The 19,416-nt window shown below is 37.4% G+C and overlaps 1 protein-coding gene across 1 annotated transcript in view; it reads right to left on the bottom strand.

Moving 5' to 3' along the window:
- The window catches only part of LOC311305794 (uncharacterized protein), a 1,216,100-nt gene that overhangs the window by 823,829 nt on the left and 372,855 nt on the right, over positions 1–19,416 (bottom strand). The window contains exons 25-26 of the mRNA XM_084433664.1: positions 5,769–5,930; positions 4,905–5,075 (exon numbers count right to left, since the gene is read on the bottom strand). Of these exons, the coding sequence (XP_084289790.1) occupies positions 4,905–5,075; positions 5,769–5,930 (333 nt within the window). The remainder of the gene's footprint in view (positions 1–4,904; positions 5,076–5,768; positions 5,931–19,416) is intronic.

The raw sequence follows: 19,416 nt of genomic DNA, 5'->3' as shown, positions 1-19,416 counted from the left end.
CCACTGATCCGAAACAAAAGATTCGTAAAGGTTTCACAGCTTCATGAAGTGTGTTTCGAAAGCGCCCATCACTAGCGTTCAGTCAACTTACCTTCAGTGGATCTTATTACAGGCAGATACTGATCACAGACTTTTAAAATGCACTTATTCGGTTTTCACAAGTTACAGTATATGTTGCACCAAAATTCGATATTTGTGAAATACAAAGATTAAATTGAAAGCAGTTATGAACAGTTCTGATCCTGATGTCAGAAATTAAACATTGTTCTGCCTCTACAGAAACTGATATAATTATTGACCCATGATCAAACTGTCTGTCTTAATCAAATATTTAAAGCTTGATATCACCTTTTTAATTTTGTGTTATTAACCTCTTAACCTTTGCCAGTGCACCGGCACACTGAAGCGTTTTTTTTTTTTTTTTTTTGAAATAGTTACTATCAGATTTAATGTTATTACCTTGACAAACTATATATCATTAAAAAGATACAAGACTCAAGTTTCAGTATTTGACTTCTATTGTATTCTGAGAAACTCATAGTGACAGTTATGTCTTGTATCAGGAGTTATGTAATGAAAAAATACGTCGATACCTTTAATATGAATTATGAGCATCAGCCGCTCCCATTCAGAGAAAAACTCCTGTGCTGTCGTCATGACAACTCTTGACAAAACAACGTCCCTCAGGGCTTTTAGCTCAAAAATGTGCAGATTTGGAGAAATATTGATATATTCTCATAGGTTTACATCAGATTTCTGTAGACAGGAATAATATTTATTGAATTTATACCCAAATGCGTCGATGTAATCATTATGAGCGCTGGATACTCTGATGTACTGTGTTTTCAATCCATACCAGCAGCCTGAGGGCGCCCTATGCACATTTAAGCTGCGCCCAATCGAATACTTCCCTACTATATAGTATGCGAAAAACAGTATGCGAGCAGAGTAGTATGTCCGAAATCACAGAATTCGAAAAACAGTAGGCGAAAAGTACCCGGATGACCTACTACTTCCGGCCAGATTCTGAAGTGCGCATATGATGGACACTTTACTATCCCATGATGCCACGGGAGAGGAGTTGTCATCGTTATATTCGAAAATGGCAGAAAATGGAGACGCGGCTGTTTTCAAGTGTAAATACTTTACAAAACACTTATTGTTTCTTTGTGGTTAAATTGTATTCGTTTACCATCATAAGTAAACGATTGACTTGTTAAAAGTTTAAATAATGTAAATCGAGGGTACAATTTTGTGAATTGGCTGCAAAATTGACAATTTTATCATTATTATTACCGAACAGAGCGAGCTAATGCCTGTCAGCTAGTTAACATTGTTTTATTTAAACAACGACGTTGTTTCTCAGTTAAATAATAGTTACAAAACTTTTATTTTACAGCGATTTTATTTCTCCTTTACCAGTGTTGATATGTAATATGTGTTGGCTACGTAGCAAGCTACTGTTATCAAGTGTTCCTCAACTTATCCATGTAACATTAATATTAATATAATAATATAGATTGACCATGGTTCATCACTTATGTTAAATGCTGTGTTGATTTTGCAGGGGCTGATGAACACACCTGTGTTCTTATAGAGTGGAGAGTGGCTAATGAAAGAGAGGAAAGAAAAGAAAGAGCGACGAGAGCATGAGGAGAGACGAGAACAGGAGGCCAGAGAGAGGAAAGATTCCTTCAGCTTTTAGAAATAATTGCTAAAAAATTAATAATAATAATAAAGAAAACAAATGTTACACACTCTCTTTCCATTTATTTGTTAGTAAGTTCATCTTGTCATGCTGTTTTAGCAAGTTTTATTACAAAACACTTAATTCCCAGGGATTTACAGTAGTTAGATTGTCAGTTGTAAAGTGTTTAATATGTGGAATTGAGTAATTAATATTTGTAAAGGGTGTTGTGTGTGCACTTATTTTGTGGCAGATTCCAGATGGTTTTTGAAACTAGCAAATTGCAGGTATATCTGAAAAATATGAGTGCCGCACTATAGAGAAATACCCACACACTCCAGACACCTTTAAAATGTATTTGCTTTATTTTTGTATATTATTTAACTTTTAAATGGATACAGAATACAAAGCTTAAAACAAAATCACAAAACTTTGGCACAAAGTAGTATAATAGAGCTTAAAGCACCACCAAAAGCAAAAGTTTTAAAACGTCGTCTTGAGGGAAGAAAGTGAACGTCAGCAGCTTCAGTAAGGTAACCTTCACAGGTTTCTAAAAGATCTAAAGGGACTTTCTTACTAACAATCTCATTTGTAGGGCATCACTTTAAAATAATTCAAAATCTGTTTCTTTAAAAGCATGTTTACAAGATAGTATTTTTTGGATTTCCACTTGAATTTTTCCTACCCAAATTAAAAGTAAATAATTTGTAAAAAAAAAAAGCTCAAATATGTGAAATGTAGCTAGAACACCAGCACCTCGATGTGCTTTTTTTCCACCCATGGTCACAATCAGTGACTGGATGGACTACCGTGAAAGTCGGAGGTCGGGGTGGAGGTCAGCTCCATCTTTAAAATATAGATGAAGAATTGGCGCAGTAGATTGTAGGGCTCACAATCTGTAAACGTGTTTATAGTTTTTTTGTTTAGTATGCATATTATGTATGTATATAATACATATATAATATGCATGTATGTATTATATGTATATGATCCATTTCTTATGTGTGTGTGTGTGTGTGTGTGTATATATATATATATATATATATATATACACACACACACACACACATATATGAATACTTAAGATGTAAAAGCCTCTAAGTGCCATCTGAAATTTTCTACTAGTTTGATCATTTTTATCAAGCTTGTATGTTTATGTTCAGTTATTTCACTTTAATGGCAATGAAAAGGACCTATTAATTGTCATTAAAGTGAAATTACTGAACCTAAATATACAAGCTTGATAAAAATACTCATTTAAGAAGAATTTTTTTTTCTTTTACATCTGAAGTCTTCATGTATACACAAATATATGAATGTGTGTGTGTATATGTGTGTATTGTATCTGACCTCAGTGTGTTACCCTACATGTATGTATATATATATATATATATTAGGGCTGTCACGATGTTAGATTTTTCACACCACGGTTATTGTGGCCAAAAGAATTCACGATATCGATATATCGCGATATCTATAGAATCTATGGCAAATTTATGTGAAGGAAGACAAGCATGTGAAGTTTATCTGGTTTCAAACTGAAGCCAAACACTGTCTGAAGGTTTCCTGAAGAAGAACTGAAAAGCTCTTAAACCTGTTGTTGCACTGGCGCCAATAAAGTCATGCAGATAGCAGATTTGAATAAAAAAATCAAGTGCAAATACAAATACAAAAATAAGATGAGTAAAGAAAACGGGGTTCTTAATTTTAATAATCACCCTTTATTAAATATATGAACACAGAAACCCCCTGTTAACAGTTAATGTCACGTTTCCCATTCCATGATGACTAGTAAAATAATAGCCGCGTCGCGTCTATGACAACTCGAGGTATTGCACACCGGACACGCACTTTCTCAGTTTATGGCCAGCAATATCATTATGTTTAAGGACATTATGGAATTGAGATAATGTCTGTACTATGTTATGATTATACTGTACAATTAAATACAATAGTTGCTGAGTCTGTGATCTGAACACTTTTTTCTGCGCTCTGTGTCGCGGCAGGATTTTGAACAAGGTCCTGAGCCGTTGCTGGGCGACGCGGACAGACGCAGAATAGAACCGCGCTGTGCTTCTCGTCCGGTGTGTGTACACTCATACAGAATGTGTTCGAATTTTAAAGACGTGGCGCTGCGCTTCTCGTCCGGTGTGCGACCACCTCTAAGGTGCTGTTTTCTTTGAAGCCGAAGAACTCTGTTGTTAATACTGGCGAGCTCAGCTTACTTTTTTCGGGTGTGGACAGAGTGTTTCACTCTAGCTGCGCGGGCGCGGACGAGCGCTGCGTCTAGAAAACGCCAATATCGCCAATACCGGTATATTGTATTGCTCTAAATTAACACGATGTCGATATTTCATGCTTTGAATATCACGATTATCGTCAATACCGGTATATTGCGACACCCCTAATATATATATATATATATATATATACACACACACACACACACACTGCTTGTGATATTGCCATCCATGAATGAATCAACAGAGATACACACACGCATACTATTGATTCATTCATGTTTATTCATTGATGGTAATATCACAAGCAAATAAATTACTTTTTCCTTACCAAAAATCAACATCTGTCATTGTTCACAGGTTTATGTGTGTGTGTTTTTTTTTCTTGTTTTTTTTTAGGTAAAATGTACTGGCTAAATGATATTTAACTTATTTGAGAAATTACACAAAAGCTCTCGACAAAGGCGTGATCTGCGAGCAGCTGACCGACGACTCCTCTGAATTGTGAGCACGAACGACGTAAAAACGCAGATGAAAGCGGAAAGAAGAACTAAAAACATTAGTCTAAGTTGGTGCAGTCAGTGGAATGTGCTCTTAAAATTTTCGCGCTGATGTGACCGCGCATGTTACGTGACAATACCAGCCGTAATACCAGTACGTCCAGACTCCATTCATACTACCCGTATTCATACTACAGTATATAGAGCGTACTTTTTTAACGGTCGCAAAGTACGTTCTAATTTAAATGTAGTACCTACTCCCATAGTACGCGATTTCGGACGCAGTTTTAGTCCATATAGGGAACACATGAAAAAGTGCCATAATCATTTGACATTCTGGGGATTTTTCAAAAGGGGGGTTGCAGCTTAATAGTTTAATTGACTGTTTAATTTTATTACTTTAAATTGTTCTGGCTCTGTGTGACTGAGGGAAAAAATGCTTAAAAGTAATATAATAAATAAATGAGCAATACTCACGTCAGTGTGTTGAGTTGACAGTGTTTATCCTGCAGTAGAGCAGCGATCTGATTCACTCGTGTGTCTCCTAGTTCATGTCCACTCAGATTCAGCTCTCTCTGGAGTAACGGGTTAATACCCACAACTCTATTCACATACTGACAGGCTTCCTCTGCAGCAGGACTCACAAACCTGCAGAAGAGGCAATTCAGGTATCAACTAAATGTCCACTGCATTACAAAAAATGATTGATACGATAAAAAAACGTAATTATTGTTTTAAAGACAAGCTTAAGTTAGTTATTTAGATGTCAAATTTTTCTTTAAACATTTAAATACACAAATAAATATATATTTAAAAGAAACTAGAGCAACACTCAGTCCTAAAGCAAACATAAGCATAAGAACAGAAAGGTCTCACAGAGCAAAAGGGCAAAAGCTCACTAGATCATGATTTTCAGTATGAATACAAAGTGTGAAATTAAGATCTTTCTGTAAAGCAGGAGGAGTGAGAAACGTCAGCACAGAGAAAACTGGCTTGTGAAACTGCATGTTTGAGAACATCTGGAGATTCATAGACCTGGTGCAGAGAGATGCAGTGAATCTGGGCTTGATGGAAAACTATTATTGTTAATTATCAAGGTATACTCCTGAATGTCAGCACACATTTACTGACCCATAATGTCTATTTGACCTGTAGTTCGTATCACAACTAAACTGTGTTGACGGTTATCATCATCATGACAGAACCTGCAGCATCTGATCTGATCTTGATCATTCTGATGCAACAAATTGTACAGCTTATTATATAACTAAAATAATATATTGGTTATGAATATTTAGCCTGCATATAGCTAATTTAGTTAATTATTTGATCCCGTCTCACCTCAGTGTCTTCAGTTGACAGCCTGGATCATTGAGCTCCTTCACTCCTGATTGTCCAGGATAATTTCCTGTGAGATCCAGCTCTATCAGGTGTGAAGGGTTTGATCTCAGAGCTGAAGCCAGAGCTTTATAACCTTCTTCTGTCACACTGCAGTTAGAGAGTCTAGAACAGAGAGGAAAACATTCAGCTGATTAATCAGTTAATCCTGAACAATATAAATCCTTAAACTGAATTTAATTTATTCTTTATACAAATGTATTGAAAGTCAGTTGCAAAAACTGACAATTGAATATGGAGGCAAACAAAAGGCTCAACTTTAATATGTTAGACGTCAACATCCCTTTCAAGATTGCAATTAACTAAAACTGTACAACTCTGAAAGTCTATGATCGGAAAATGGTCGGAAAATTAGAAAATTAAAGTTTGGGAATGGCCCAATAAAGTCCAGACTTCAATTCCATTAAAATGCTGTGGAAGGACTTGAAACACAGCTCATGTTGGAAAGTCTACAAATGTCACTGAGCTGAAGCAGCTTTGCAAGGATGAGTGAGACCAGGGGCGCAACTACCCAGTGTCAGAGGGGTATGAAGCAACAAATTTGGCGAACAATTTAACTATTCTTTGAGTGGTGGAGTTGAAACGGGTTACATGCTTATTTCACAGATAAGAATAAAATTTTAATTTGATTCAATGGTTATTTAAAGTTTTACTTGGCTTTTTCAGCCACACTTCAGAGAACTTTAGAGTGCTAATGTCTGTTAACATGAATATTTGAAAGCCTCCAAGCACAGACATCACACTTTAAATTAGGGCTGCACGATATTGGGAAAAAATTACATTGCGATATTTTTTTTCCCAACGCTATATATTGCGAGCCATAAATCCAGGCTATAAGACTGCTTTAAAACTTTCACAGAGACCTCAAACAGAAAGCACAAAGCCTTTCTTTAACCCTCTGGGGTCTGAGGTGTTTTTGGGGTCCTTGAGATGTTCTGACATGCCCTGACATTTGTGCTTTTTTCAGTTGCTTATAAACATAGTAATGGCAAAAAAAAATTACACACTATTTAGCACAAACAGGGCTACCATAATATGTGAGCAACAAGAATGTACATGTCTGCATTTTTGAGAGAATAATGTTTATGCGTGGTTATTGAAAAAACTAAAAACTAAAGTTTCTGAAATAAGACCACAAAACACACACTAAATATGTGCCAATAAGACTTTTGTCTAATGGATGTCATCGCCTAGTGTTTTTTCTTCAAAATTATGTGAAAATCACCCTGCCTAATCCTTCACATAACACAATACATTGATTTGAATTTTGCAAAGCACTTTCTGTTTGGAAAGGCAATATTCGAGTGGGCGTCGACGATCATGCATATGTAGTGGTTCACACCTGAGGACCGCATACTTAATGAGCCATTCATTCAGGTGAGTCACTGAGCCACAAGAATGCAAGAGCAACAGTTGGAAGCATCTCAATTCTTTTTTATTTTTCCACATATTGTGCTTGCAATTTGGCCTATAATAGCCAAGGAAAACATGTAATTGTGCAGTTAATTCTCATACTGTATTTTCAGTTTTGGAATATTTATCCTCTCCCCAAATTTGTCACTAATAAAACACAATAAAAATTATTTAAAGAAAAGGCTTATATTTACCTTTTAATAGTTTGTTTACATCTACCTTGTAAATATTTAAATAAACAACAATTCAAGTGTAATCTTTCTTTGTACAAACTAAAGTATACATTTTATCATACATATTTCAAAGTTAAGGATTTGATTGATTATTTGATTATTTTTGACAAAAAAATTGGCAAATAAAAGCTTATTTGAGGTGGCAGATATTTTACAGTAAAAATGTATAATCTATCCAAAACTAATCAACAAAATGTTGTCTTTCATATGTCTGTAACATAGGTCTTTCATTTTTATTATAAGGAATATAAATGCTAATTTGCAGTTTAATACGTTGCTTATACAAATATATATATGTGCATACACACACACATATATATGTGTATATATTTATACACAAAAATAAATTTTATTTATATTTTTTATATACATTTTTTTTTTCACAAATTGTGCTTGTAAATTGTATAATATCCAAGGTAAACATGTCTAGTAATTGTGCAGTAAATTCTCATACTGTATTTTCAGTTTTGGAATATTTATCCTCTCCCCAAATTTGTTACTAATAAAACACAATAAAAATTATTTAAAGAAAAAAAAAATTATATTTACCTTTTAATAGTTTGTTTACATCTACCTTTTGAGGGACATTTTCCATTATTATTATTATTCCTCACAGCGCTGCGAGACGGTGTAAACAAGTAATGATCTGAATAAACTTGTGTTTTCTCGAGCTGATATGGGGCTCGAGAAAACACAGCCCCTCACAGGTTTGCGCCGTGGATTCCCGCGAGTCAGACGCGGATACTGTGTTTGTTTTAGGCTCGCGCAGTCTTCACTCGGACGCGCGCTTCAATCCGTTGTGGAGACTCTCTTTTCGTTCCAGTGAAATTACAAAATAAAATACACACAAGCATGTCTCTGCCTGATATACAACCACTGATAAACATAATCTGATTTGACAAAAAAAAAAAAAACTATATGAGTGCGGATTCGAACTCAGAACCTCTGACACGCTAGGCAAATGTTCTACCACTAGACCACTTGAGTTCACGTATTTACTCACGTGAAAACTCGGTGTTTACTCGGCGTGATCAATTCGCTCTTGAACATGCTGCCGTTCGTCTGAGTTACAATCTTCCTCTGAGGAAAAGCCAAGGTGAGTTATTCCTCGCTGTCCAGAATCATCTGAAGAGCGTCTTTACCGGAGAAACGCGCCATCCTCTCTAAACGCGATGAACTATCAGTGAATCTGATCTGATGAAACTTCGTGTTTTCAAGGCATTGATCGGGGGGCGGGTGCGAAGCATAGATCACCTAAACTATTTACCATGTCAATAGCGCCGGGGGCGGGGAGGCCTCAGTTCATTATAGAGATAATTAGGCAGAAGGAAAAAACGGTACCTCTCCTTGCTTTCAAACGGATTACATGAGTTGAAAACATTTGTTTTTTTTATTAATTACTTCATTTAAAAGAAGAGATTTCAAGCTTCATAAAGACATATATCACGTGTCTGTGTGAGAAGTATTCGCTGAGTTATGATTCATTTTCGGACGCGTTTCAGAATGGACTACACGGACAGAGAGAAGGCAGAACTCGCTCCGTGATTATTTTTCTTAATTTGGCGAAAAGCACAACACTTTGTTTTTATTGTGAGTATACAGAAAAATAATACACATTTAACAGAATCGATTGATGTATGAAACTCCTATGGTAAATCAAAGTCAACAGAGTATTTATGAGTTTCTTTTACACTGATAAAAAAAAAGCGAGCTGGTATCGCCGGCGATACCGCCGACCTCAGGGGGTTAAAGCGAATTTCGTTTTGTATTAATTGTATCTTAATTTTAATCAGTGTTTCATTATCCAATTTCCTAGATTTAATAAATAAAAAGTAAATATAGCAGACAATAGATAATCACGACACGGAGGCGCCAGCGCCTGAACTGGAGCTTAAGCTATCATCCATGAACCGAAACTCAGCGTATAAGGTAGCCTACTCGCCTCACACACCTAAAAAAAAAAAAAAAAGAAATATATCTATTATCTACAGAAATCTCTACTTTTAAACAGAACCATTCAAAACAACATAAAACTATGTAATCCGTATGAAATGTGCATTTCTCTCCGGCGCGTTCACTACTGCGAAGATCGCGAGTCAATATCGTCAACTTCATCTTTGCAGCCGACACAGAAAACACTTGTTTATTAATAAAAAATTAAAATGTCTCATTGCAATATTTGACATACTCATAATAATTACTTTTGCTGGTCATCTGAATCAGCACTGCATCAGCACCGAAAACATAGAGAGAGAGAGAGAGAGAGAGAGAGAGAGAGAGAGAGAGAGAGAGAGAGAGAGAGAGATGACTTTTAAAGGTCTATTTATTTACAACAAACCAACCGTCTGCTAGCGGCCTCGCGTCACCCAGGTCAGATAAATCCCATCACATAGAGCCTCTTTCACCTAGCTATCATCATATAGAGACTGTGTCTGTTCCCCGATTTTGGAAATCCAAAAAATGTTTAAACCTATCTAAGGTTAAAAATTTAATTGATGTTCAACAAATAAAAAACAGCTATAATACAGATGAGCAAATGATAAAGCTTGGGTTGCTGAATATTCGATCGCTTACTTCAAAAGCACTCATTGTTAATGATATGATTTCAGATAATAACCTAGATGTGCTGTGTTTGACAGAAACCTGGCTAAAACCAAACGATTACATTACTTTAAATGAGTCCACCCCGCAAGATTACTGTTATAAACATGAACCCCGTCTGAAACGCAAAGGGGGTGGTGTTGCTGTAATTTATAGTAATATTTTCAAAACCACTAAGAAATCAAGTTTCGAATATAATTCTTTTGAAGTGTTAGTGCTTAATGTAAAAATATATAGTAAAAATGATAAATCACGTTTGAGATTTGTGCTGGCTACTGTATACAGGCCACCAGGGCACCATACAGACTTTATCAAAGAATTTGCGGACTTTCTATCAGAGTTAGTATTGGCTGCAGATAAAGTACTAATTGTTGGTGATTTTAATATACACATCGATAATGAAAAAGATGCATTGGGATTGGCATTTAAAGACATTGTAAACTCAATTGGAGTTAGACAACACGTGTCAGGACCTACTCATCGTCGTAATCATACTCTAGATCTAATAATATCACATGGAATAGATGTTGATGCCGTTGAAATTCTGCAGCAGAGCGATGACATCTCAGATCATTATCTAGTCTCGTGTAAATTACATTTAGCCAAGGCTGCAAAGCCGACTCCGTGTTACAAATATGTTAGACCCATCACTTCTGCTACTAAAGATTGCTTTATTAATAATCTTCCTGATCAGTTTCATCATTTTAGCATCCCGGATAGCTTAGAAAAACTTGATATTGCAACAGAAACTTTTAACTCTCTCTTTTCCAGCACTTTAGACACAGTTGCTCCTTTGCGCTTAAAGAAGATTAAAGAAAATAATCCAACGCCGTGGTACAACGAGCACACTCGGGCCCTTAAGAGAGCAGCCAGAAAAATGGAGCGCAACTGGAAGAAAACAAAATTAGAGGTATTTCGCATTTCATGGAAAGAGAGCTCGATTGCTTACAGAGAGGCTTTAAAAGCTGCTAGATCTGCTTATTTTTCAAACCTATTAGAAGAAAATAAACATAATCCTAGGTATTTATTTGAAACAGTGGCTAAACTAACGAAAAAGAAAGCTTCAAACACAGAAGGTTCCAAGCAGCACAGCAGTAATGACTTTATGAACTTCTTCACTTATAAGATTGATAATATCAGGGATAAAATTATAACTATGCAACCGTCTACTACAGTATCGCATCAGGCAGTGCATTGTAGTCTCCCTGAGGAAAAATTTGATTCATTCATTGCTATAGGAGAGGAAGAATTTACTAAACTCGTTAAATCATCTAAATCTACAACATGTATGTTAGACCCTATACCGACTAAGCTACTGAAAGAGATGCTTCCAGAGGTCATAGATCCTCTTCTTAATATCATTAATTCCTCTTTGTCTCTAGGATACGTACCAAAAAACTTTAAGCTGGCTATGATTAAACCGCTTGTTAAAAAAATGCAACTTGATCCTTCAGAATTAGTCAATTACAGGCCGATCTCGAATCTACCCTTTCTGTCAAAGATACTAGAAAAGGCAGTATCTTCACAACTATGTTCCTTTCTAGAAAGAAATGATATCTGCGAGGATTTTCAGTCCGGATTTAGACCATACCATAGTACTGAGACTGCTCTCGTTAGAGTAACAAATGATTTGCTCTTATCATCCGATCGTGGTTGTGTCTCTCTATTAGTGTTACTCGATCTTAGTGCTGCGTTTGACACCATTGACCACGACATTCTTTTAAATAGACTAGAAAACTATGTTGGCATTAGTGGAATTGCACTAGCATGGTTTAAATCATACTTATCTGACCGTTATCAGTTTGTAGCAGTAAATGAAGAGATGTCTTATCAATCACAAGTTCAGTATGGCGTACCACAGGGCTCAGTACTAGGACCGCTGCTGTTCACTCTGTACATGCTGCCATTAGGAGATATTATTAGGAAACATGGAATTAGCTTCCACTGTTATGCCGACGATACTCAGCTCTATATTTCTTCAAAACCTAACGAAACTTACCAATTCACTAAATTAACAGAATGCATAGCTGATATAAAAAACTGGATGACTCGTAATTTCCTACTTCTAAATTCTGAAAAAACAGAGATTCTAATTATTGGACAAAAAACTTCCTCACGTAATAACCTAGAATACTGTCTAACACTTGATGGCTGCTCTGTTAAGTCTTCGTCGTCGGTTAGGAACCTGGGTGTGCTCTTTGATACCAATCTTTCATTTGAAAGTCACGTGTCTAGTATCTGTAAAACCGCATTTTTCCATCTTAAAAATATATCTAAATTACGTCATATGCTCTCATTGACAAATGCGGAACAATTAGTCCATGCGTTCATGACCTCAAGGCTAGATTATTGTAATGCTCTACTGGGTGGTTGCCCTGCACGCTTAATAAACAAACTACAGCTGGTCCAAAACGCAGCAGCTCGAGTTCTTACCAGAACCAGGAAGTATGACCATATTAGCCCGGTTCTGTCAAAACTGCACTGGCTCCCTATTAAACATCGCATCAATTTTAAAATATTGCTGATTACTTACAAAGCACTAAATGGTTTAGCTCCGCGGTACTTGAGCGAGCTCTTAACGCATTATACTCCTTCACGTCTATTGCGATCTCAAAATTCCGGCCAGTTGATAATACCTAGAATATCTAAATCAACTGCTGGCGGTAGATCCTTTTCCTATTTAGCACCAAAACTTTGGAACAGCCTTCCTACCATTGTCCGGGAAGCAGACACACTCTGTCAGTTCAAATCTAGATTAAAGACACATCTCTTTGACATAGCGTTCACATAATACATTATAGACTTCTATAATTCAATATTAGGCTGCATAGATTAGGTCAGCTGGAACCGGGAACACTTCCCATAAATCCTGATGTACTTGTTACATCATGAGAAGAATGGCATCTACGCTAATTTTAGTGTCTTTGTTTATCCCAAGGTTTTCCCGCAGCCTGCCGGATCCAGGCCGTTTCCAGATCTGATGAAGGACCTTCGCCTGGACCCGATGTCAATGCAGTGCTGAAGGGCCAACTAGTCTCTCCCTATGGAGGATCCCTTTCCCACTCTACAGATAACGCGTCGTCGGGAAAACTCAATTTGCGTATCTACCCCGAATTGATAAAATAAAATAAAATTCTGAATCAAAACTATAAGGAAACACCAGTAATTTGTTTAGGTTTGGTTTGTAGGGAATTCCAAACCTGCACACATATATTCAAACGCACATAACTATAGAACTCGTTCTTAATGTGCATCTGAACGCCATCAGCGTTTCTCACAGGTTCGCGTTTAAAGTCTGTGTAGAGAGAATGGTGTCGTCTTGGCGGCCCTAATTTAAAAACAAATGATCGTTGCGACGGAAGCGAATCAATCAAAACTAACTTTAGCTGGAAAATAACTTTATTAAAGAACCGCTATAAAGCCAAAACAATCTTACGTTATATTATACATTTATCTCTGTGAAGCTGCTTTGAGACAATCTACATTGTTAAAAGCGCTATATAAATGAAGATGACTTGACTTGACTTGACTACAAAAAAATTAAAAAGAACATTAACTTTTCAATTTAACAATGTCTCCAGGAGAATTTTTTTTTTCTTTTTTTTTTTTATACACATACCCTCAAATATACATTTCCAAACATCCATCATCATCAACATTGCAAAAAACTTGATTTATTCCCCATTTATATTTAAACATTTCCATATCTCTGACCAATTTATAGAATGTAAATTCAATTTTAATGCGAGATTTTAGTAAACCTTTAAGAATAGACACCACATCAGTTGATACAACACCACTCAACAGCTTCTTCCGTGACAACCATATGGCCAATTTTGCCTGCCCAAATAAGAAATTAATTAAAACAAGAACTTCTCTTCTTTCCCGTCTATATTTTGGCCCATAAATGAAAAAAATCGGTGTAAATACTTCCCCCAAAGTATTACACCACTCTTCCAATCTATAAAAAAGAGGTTGAAGCCTTTCACATTCTAAAAACAAATGAAAAACGGTTTCCTGCTCTCCACATAATGGACAACCCATCCCTGCCTGTGGATCGAAGTGTGCTCTGTATCTGTTCGTAGCTATAATCCTGTGTACAATTCTCCACTGAAGATCTCCAGATCTCTTCTCGAGTGGTGGTTTGTACACGGACCGCCAGCTACCTTTAGGGGAAGCGCCCAGCCCAAACATCTCCTGCCATTTAGACTCTTTGACACTCTCTAGAGTTTTAAGGTGACATATTTTAACACAGAGAGTATACAAGTCTTTCTTTCCAGCCTCTTGAAATGAAAACAGCTGTGGCGTCTTGAAAGATAGCAAGCAACCCTCCTTTTCTTGCCATGTCCCAGTCTCAGCAGAGACACTCAGCTCGGGAAACACGCACTTGTCCACCTCCTCTTCAAAAGTTTCTAGTGCCATTCTATAGTCCTGTGGCAGAGACTCCAAAATCTGATTCAACACCTTCTGTGCCAATCTGATTGATCTTAGTCCCAATTTAAAAGCCAAACTTTCAGCAGTTATCCATTCTTTTGTTTCCATTAAATGTCCAATCTTTACAATCTTTGCTTTCCACATGGCTTTTCTCAGGGTGTCTGATTTAGAAAAATCCAAATCTAATTCAAGATTAAAAAGTAGCGGTTCCTCTTTCAGCCATAATGCCTGTATCCCCTCTCCACTCCGTGAAAACTTAAAAAGTGTCCATGATCTTAAAATCGATCTATAAAAAGAGCTCAGTCCAGAAAAGTCCAGTTTATTAATTTCCATAAGGAAAAGATGACGGTCTAGACCCATATTTCCTGCTCTCCTTAGGAGGGCACAGGCAACTCCAGCCCAGCTCACCTCTTCTCCATACAGCAGTCTCTGTGCCGTCTGGATTCTGAAGGCCTTTACTCTTGACGTGACATCGATCAGCCCCTGGCCTCCTTCATGTGTAGGCAGATAAAGAACCGCCGCCTTCAACCAATGATGTCCTGTCCAGAAAAACTCCACCAGTCGCTTCTGGATTTCTCTCACCAGCTCTTCCGGAGGCTCAAGTATTGCCATTTTGTGCCATAGCGAAGATGCAACCAAATTGTTACAAACCAGTACCCTCCCCCTGTAGGATAGCTAGGGTAGCAACCATTTCCACTTAGACAACCGAGCACACACTTTCTCCACAAGGCCCTCCCAATTTTTCTTTTTGTACTCTTCTGTCCCTATAAATACCCCTAAGTATTTGAAACCTGCCCTTCCCCACTGTAAGCCACCGGGAAGCACTGGACCTTTAAAAAAATTTCCACACCACAAAGCCTCACATTTACCCCAATTAACAACTGCTGAGGAGGCTTTGCCATAACACTCTAAGGCCCCCTTAAGCATCTGTATGTCATTTTGCTCTCGTATTATAACTGTGACATCATCAGCGTATGCAGAAAGTTTAATGTTAGAAGATATAGTGTTAACCTTTAGACCCATTAACTCTTTCCTCAACTTACACAGAAAGGGTTCAATTACAATACTGTACAGTTGACCTGAGAGAGGACAGCCCTGTCTGATACCTCTTTTTACACTTATCGGGATACTCAATCCACCAGCCATTTTAATCATACATTTTGCATCAGTATATAAGAGTTTAATTTTTGAAATTAAAATATCCCCAAAACCAAAAGCCTTCAAAGTATCAAAAAGAAAAACATGGTCAACCCTGCCTTTTCTTGGTCTAAAGATAACAAACCCAAAGTAACATTGTTACAATGAGTAAAATCAAAAACATCCCTTATTAGATGAAGATTATCTGTAATGGATCTATTCTTTATACAATAAGATTGATCCTTATGAACTATTTCTTGTAACACCATATTCAGTCCATTGGCCAAACATTTAGAAAGTATCTTATATTCAGTGCATAAAATCGCTACTGGCCTCCAGTTCTTTAAAAGTGTCAAATCACCCTTTTTTGGGAGCAACGATAAAACAGCCCGTTGACAACTTGTTGGAAGAATACCATCAAGAAAGCATTTTTGAAGTATTTTAAAATAGTCCTCACCAATAGTGTCCCAAAAAACCTTATAGAATTCACCAGGAAGTCCATCGAGTCCTGGAGTACGACCTGAAGAGAGACCCTTTACGGCCGCGGTGACTTCATCAAAAGTAAGCTCAGTCTCTAAAGAAGCCTTATGTTCTTCAGTTAAAACAGGAAGATCCTTAAACAACTCATTCCTACATTGTTCATCTGAGCTCTCAGCAGAGTACAAACTTGAATAAAAAGCCACAGCAAGTCTACGCATCTCCATCGGATCTGAGGTGACATGTCCGTTGTCATCCTTCAATGAGTACATCTGCTTTTGTTGGCCCTTTTTGCGCTCCAGATTAAAGAAGTAGGTAGTAGGAGCATCCATGTCTTTTACAGTCTGAAAACGGCTTCTTATGAGAGCTCCTTTAACTCTTTCATTTAGAATTGAGCTTAGTTGATTCTTTCTCTCAGTCCATAGATCTTTTAGATTATCAGCCTCATTATTAGTCTTTTTTTTTCAATATCACAAATCTCTCTTTCCAGCCACTCCAAAGTTTTTCTTAATTGAAAAGAGGAATGAGATGCATATTTCTGGCAAAAATCTCTTATATGCACTTTCCCAACTTCCCACCACAGTGTAATACTTTCAAAAAGACTCTTTTCTGTTTTCCAGGTCTCCCAAAACAATTAAAAAATTTCGCAAAAATGCTTATCTTCCAAAAGTTTTATATTAAAGTGCCAATAACAACTTTTATGTGTGTTTATTGCCAAAGCAACTGCAACAATAATGAATTTATGATCAGAAATAGCATTAGGAATAATATCTACTTTGACAACTCTGTTTCTCATATTATGTGACAAATAAAACCGATCCAAACGAGCAGCAGAGATGTTTTTATTACAAACTTTCACCCATGTATATTGTTTTGTAAGGGGATTATGTTCTCTCCACACATCTGATAAACGTAGCTTTTTTACAACACCAGCTAAACAGGTAGCTGACATTGCATGAGGCTCCTCCCCATTTCTATCTAGTGTGAAATCAATAGTACAGTTCCAATCTCCTCCCACAACAATAAAAACATCATCTTTTTCTTCCTTTATTATATTCTCTAATCTGGTGAAAAATGTTAAACGTTCCGCTCCAACATTAGGAGCATAGATATTCACAAACAAAAAGATAAAATTGCAAATTTCAGCCTTTACTATTAAACACCTTCCTGGCTCCACTTCATTTTTTGATAGAATTTTTGCTTTCACAGAAGGGGAGAAAAGAACAGCTACACCGGCACTTAAATTAGTCCCGTGACTCAAAACATAGTCTCCTTTCCACCATAATCCCCAATCAACTTCATTGCTATAATTACTATGGGTCTCTTGTACGAAAGTAACACTTAAATCCTTCAATTTAATAATTTCTGATAATATCACATTCTTCCTCCCATCTCTCATCCCATTGATATTAAGGGACCCCACCCGTAAAAATACCTTCATCACAGAATTTACAAACTTTTCAACATCAGGGAAATAGTCTTCAACTTCAACCCCAGATTTTCCTTTTGTCTCATCTAAGAAAGCATTAATCTCTTCAACAGTATATAGATCATTATCAGCCTCTCCACCTAGCCACTGCTCACTCTCTCTCATCTCATCATCAGTAAACTGTGAACACTCATCTACTTCATCAGCAATGTTCTCCTCTGAGCCTCCAGCCTGAGCTCCATCATCAACTATCTCCTGCAAAAATCATTTTCTTCCATCATTCATCTCAATAATATCAGCAACAGCAGCATCCTGCGAGCCAAACTGTACCAAAGCATCAGTATCATTCACACTCACCTCTTCTTGTCTTTTCACCTCCTCTGTCACTCCTTCATCTTGTTCCACACTCCTCTGCTCTGCTACAGCATTATGATGATCAGCAGTAACTCCAGTATCAGCTCTAGATGTGGACGGCCTTTGCTCATCTCGATGTGGACACGCGAAACGTTTATGGCCCAAATCACCGCACTCGAAACACTTCAAACTTTCAGTGCTCGCATAGATCATAAACGAGTTTTCTCCGTGATTCACACGGAAGGAAACTTCAAGAGTATGCGTAGGTGAAGTAAGAAACATATAGATCTGACGTCTAAAGGAAAGTACATGTTTGAGTGCCGCGTTTTTACACCCGAGGGGAATCATTTTTACGGGGCTCGCAATCTTACCGAACCTCTGCAACTCTTTCGTAATCGCGTCATTCGACACAAACGGAGGCGCATTTGATATAGTGATTTTTGTTGCTGGTGTTGATAATGGGCTAACAGCAACAAACGTTTCTTTAACCCATAACCCGCTCACAGTCAACTGAATTACCAGCGGTTCAGATTTCAAAAATACCACAATCGCTTTATTCATTCGTGATGCCGACACTATATTATCAAAACCGATCTGCTCCCCGACAACTACGAGCAAATCTTCCACTGTAACACCAGGCTCTGGCACACACCTGCAACCATGCCGGAGGGACAGGGCTGACTCCATACCAGCGTCTGTCTGACGCACGCGGTTTAAAAACCGCGCCGTTTCCTTCTCTGTCCTCTGCCTAAACCTAGAGAAGAACTACCGAGGGGAAAAACATTTATAAACAAAAAAGAAAAAAAGAAAAATAAAGCACGAAAAAGAAAACGCACTCGCTCCCAACAACCACTCAAGCTCCTCACACACTCCCAGCATGCACCAGAGAGAGAGAGAGAGAGAGAGAGAGAGAGAGAATAAGATTTGTTTACTTATTTTGAGGAATTATAGCCTAATGAACAAACAAACATCTGTTAAGATGTGAATGTTGGCTGTGAGCAGTGAGCAGCGGCACAGCAAATCAATCACTGTGCAGGCACGCGGAACGTGCACGTCGCCCCAGCAACAAGACATACAACAAACTCGTGTTTACTGTGTGCTACCCTGGTGCTACCGTTCTCTTAATACACCATGGGTGCTATTACCCTTCACATCGCATGTTCCGGCGATGTGACTATCGCTCATACGCAATGTTGATGTTAAAACAGAATATCGTTCAGCCCTACTTTAAATCCTACCTGTTGCCTTTCACCATCCACTTATTTAGCTGCTTTTGGTATCCCTTGACATGCCATCTCACTTTCCCTCTTTCTTTTTCTATCTTTAGCCCGACAGTTTTTTTGCTTTATCCATCTTTTTCAATGACAATTCACTACTCATACCTGCTCGCTCAGTGCTCACGGCGCCCCTCGCAATATTACGCTCGCGATATCTTCAATGTCAAAAATCTATGATGGAATCTTATGAGGGCGCCTACTCTAGCCTGTTAGTCCTCTAAAATGTTATATAACAT

Source organism: Rutilus rutilus (assembly GCF_951802725.1).
Source record: "Rutilus rutilus genome assembly, chromosome: 1".
In the NCBI taxonomy this organism is placed as follows: Eukaryota; Metazoa; Chordata; class Actinopteri; order Cypriniformes; family Leuciscidae; genus Rutilus; species Rutilus rutilus.
This window is presented reverse-complemented; position numbering and strand designations above follow the sequence as displayed.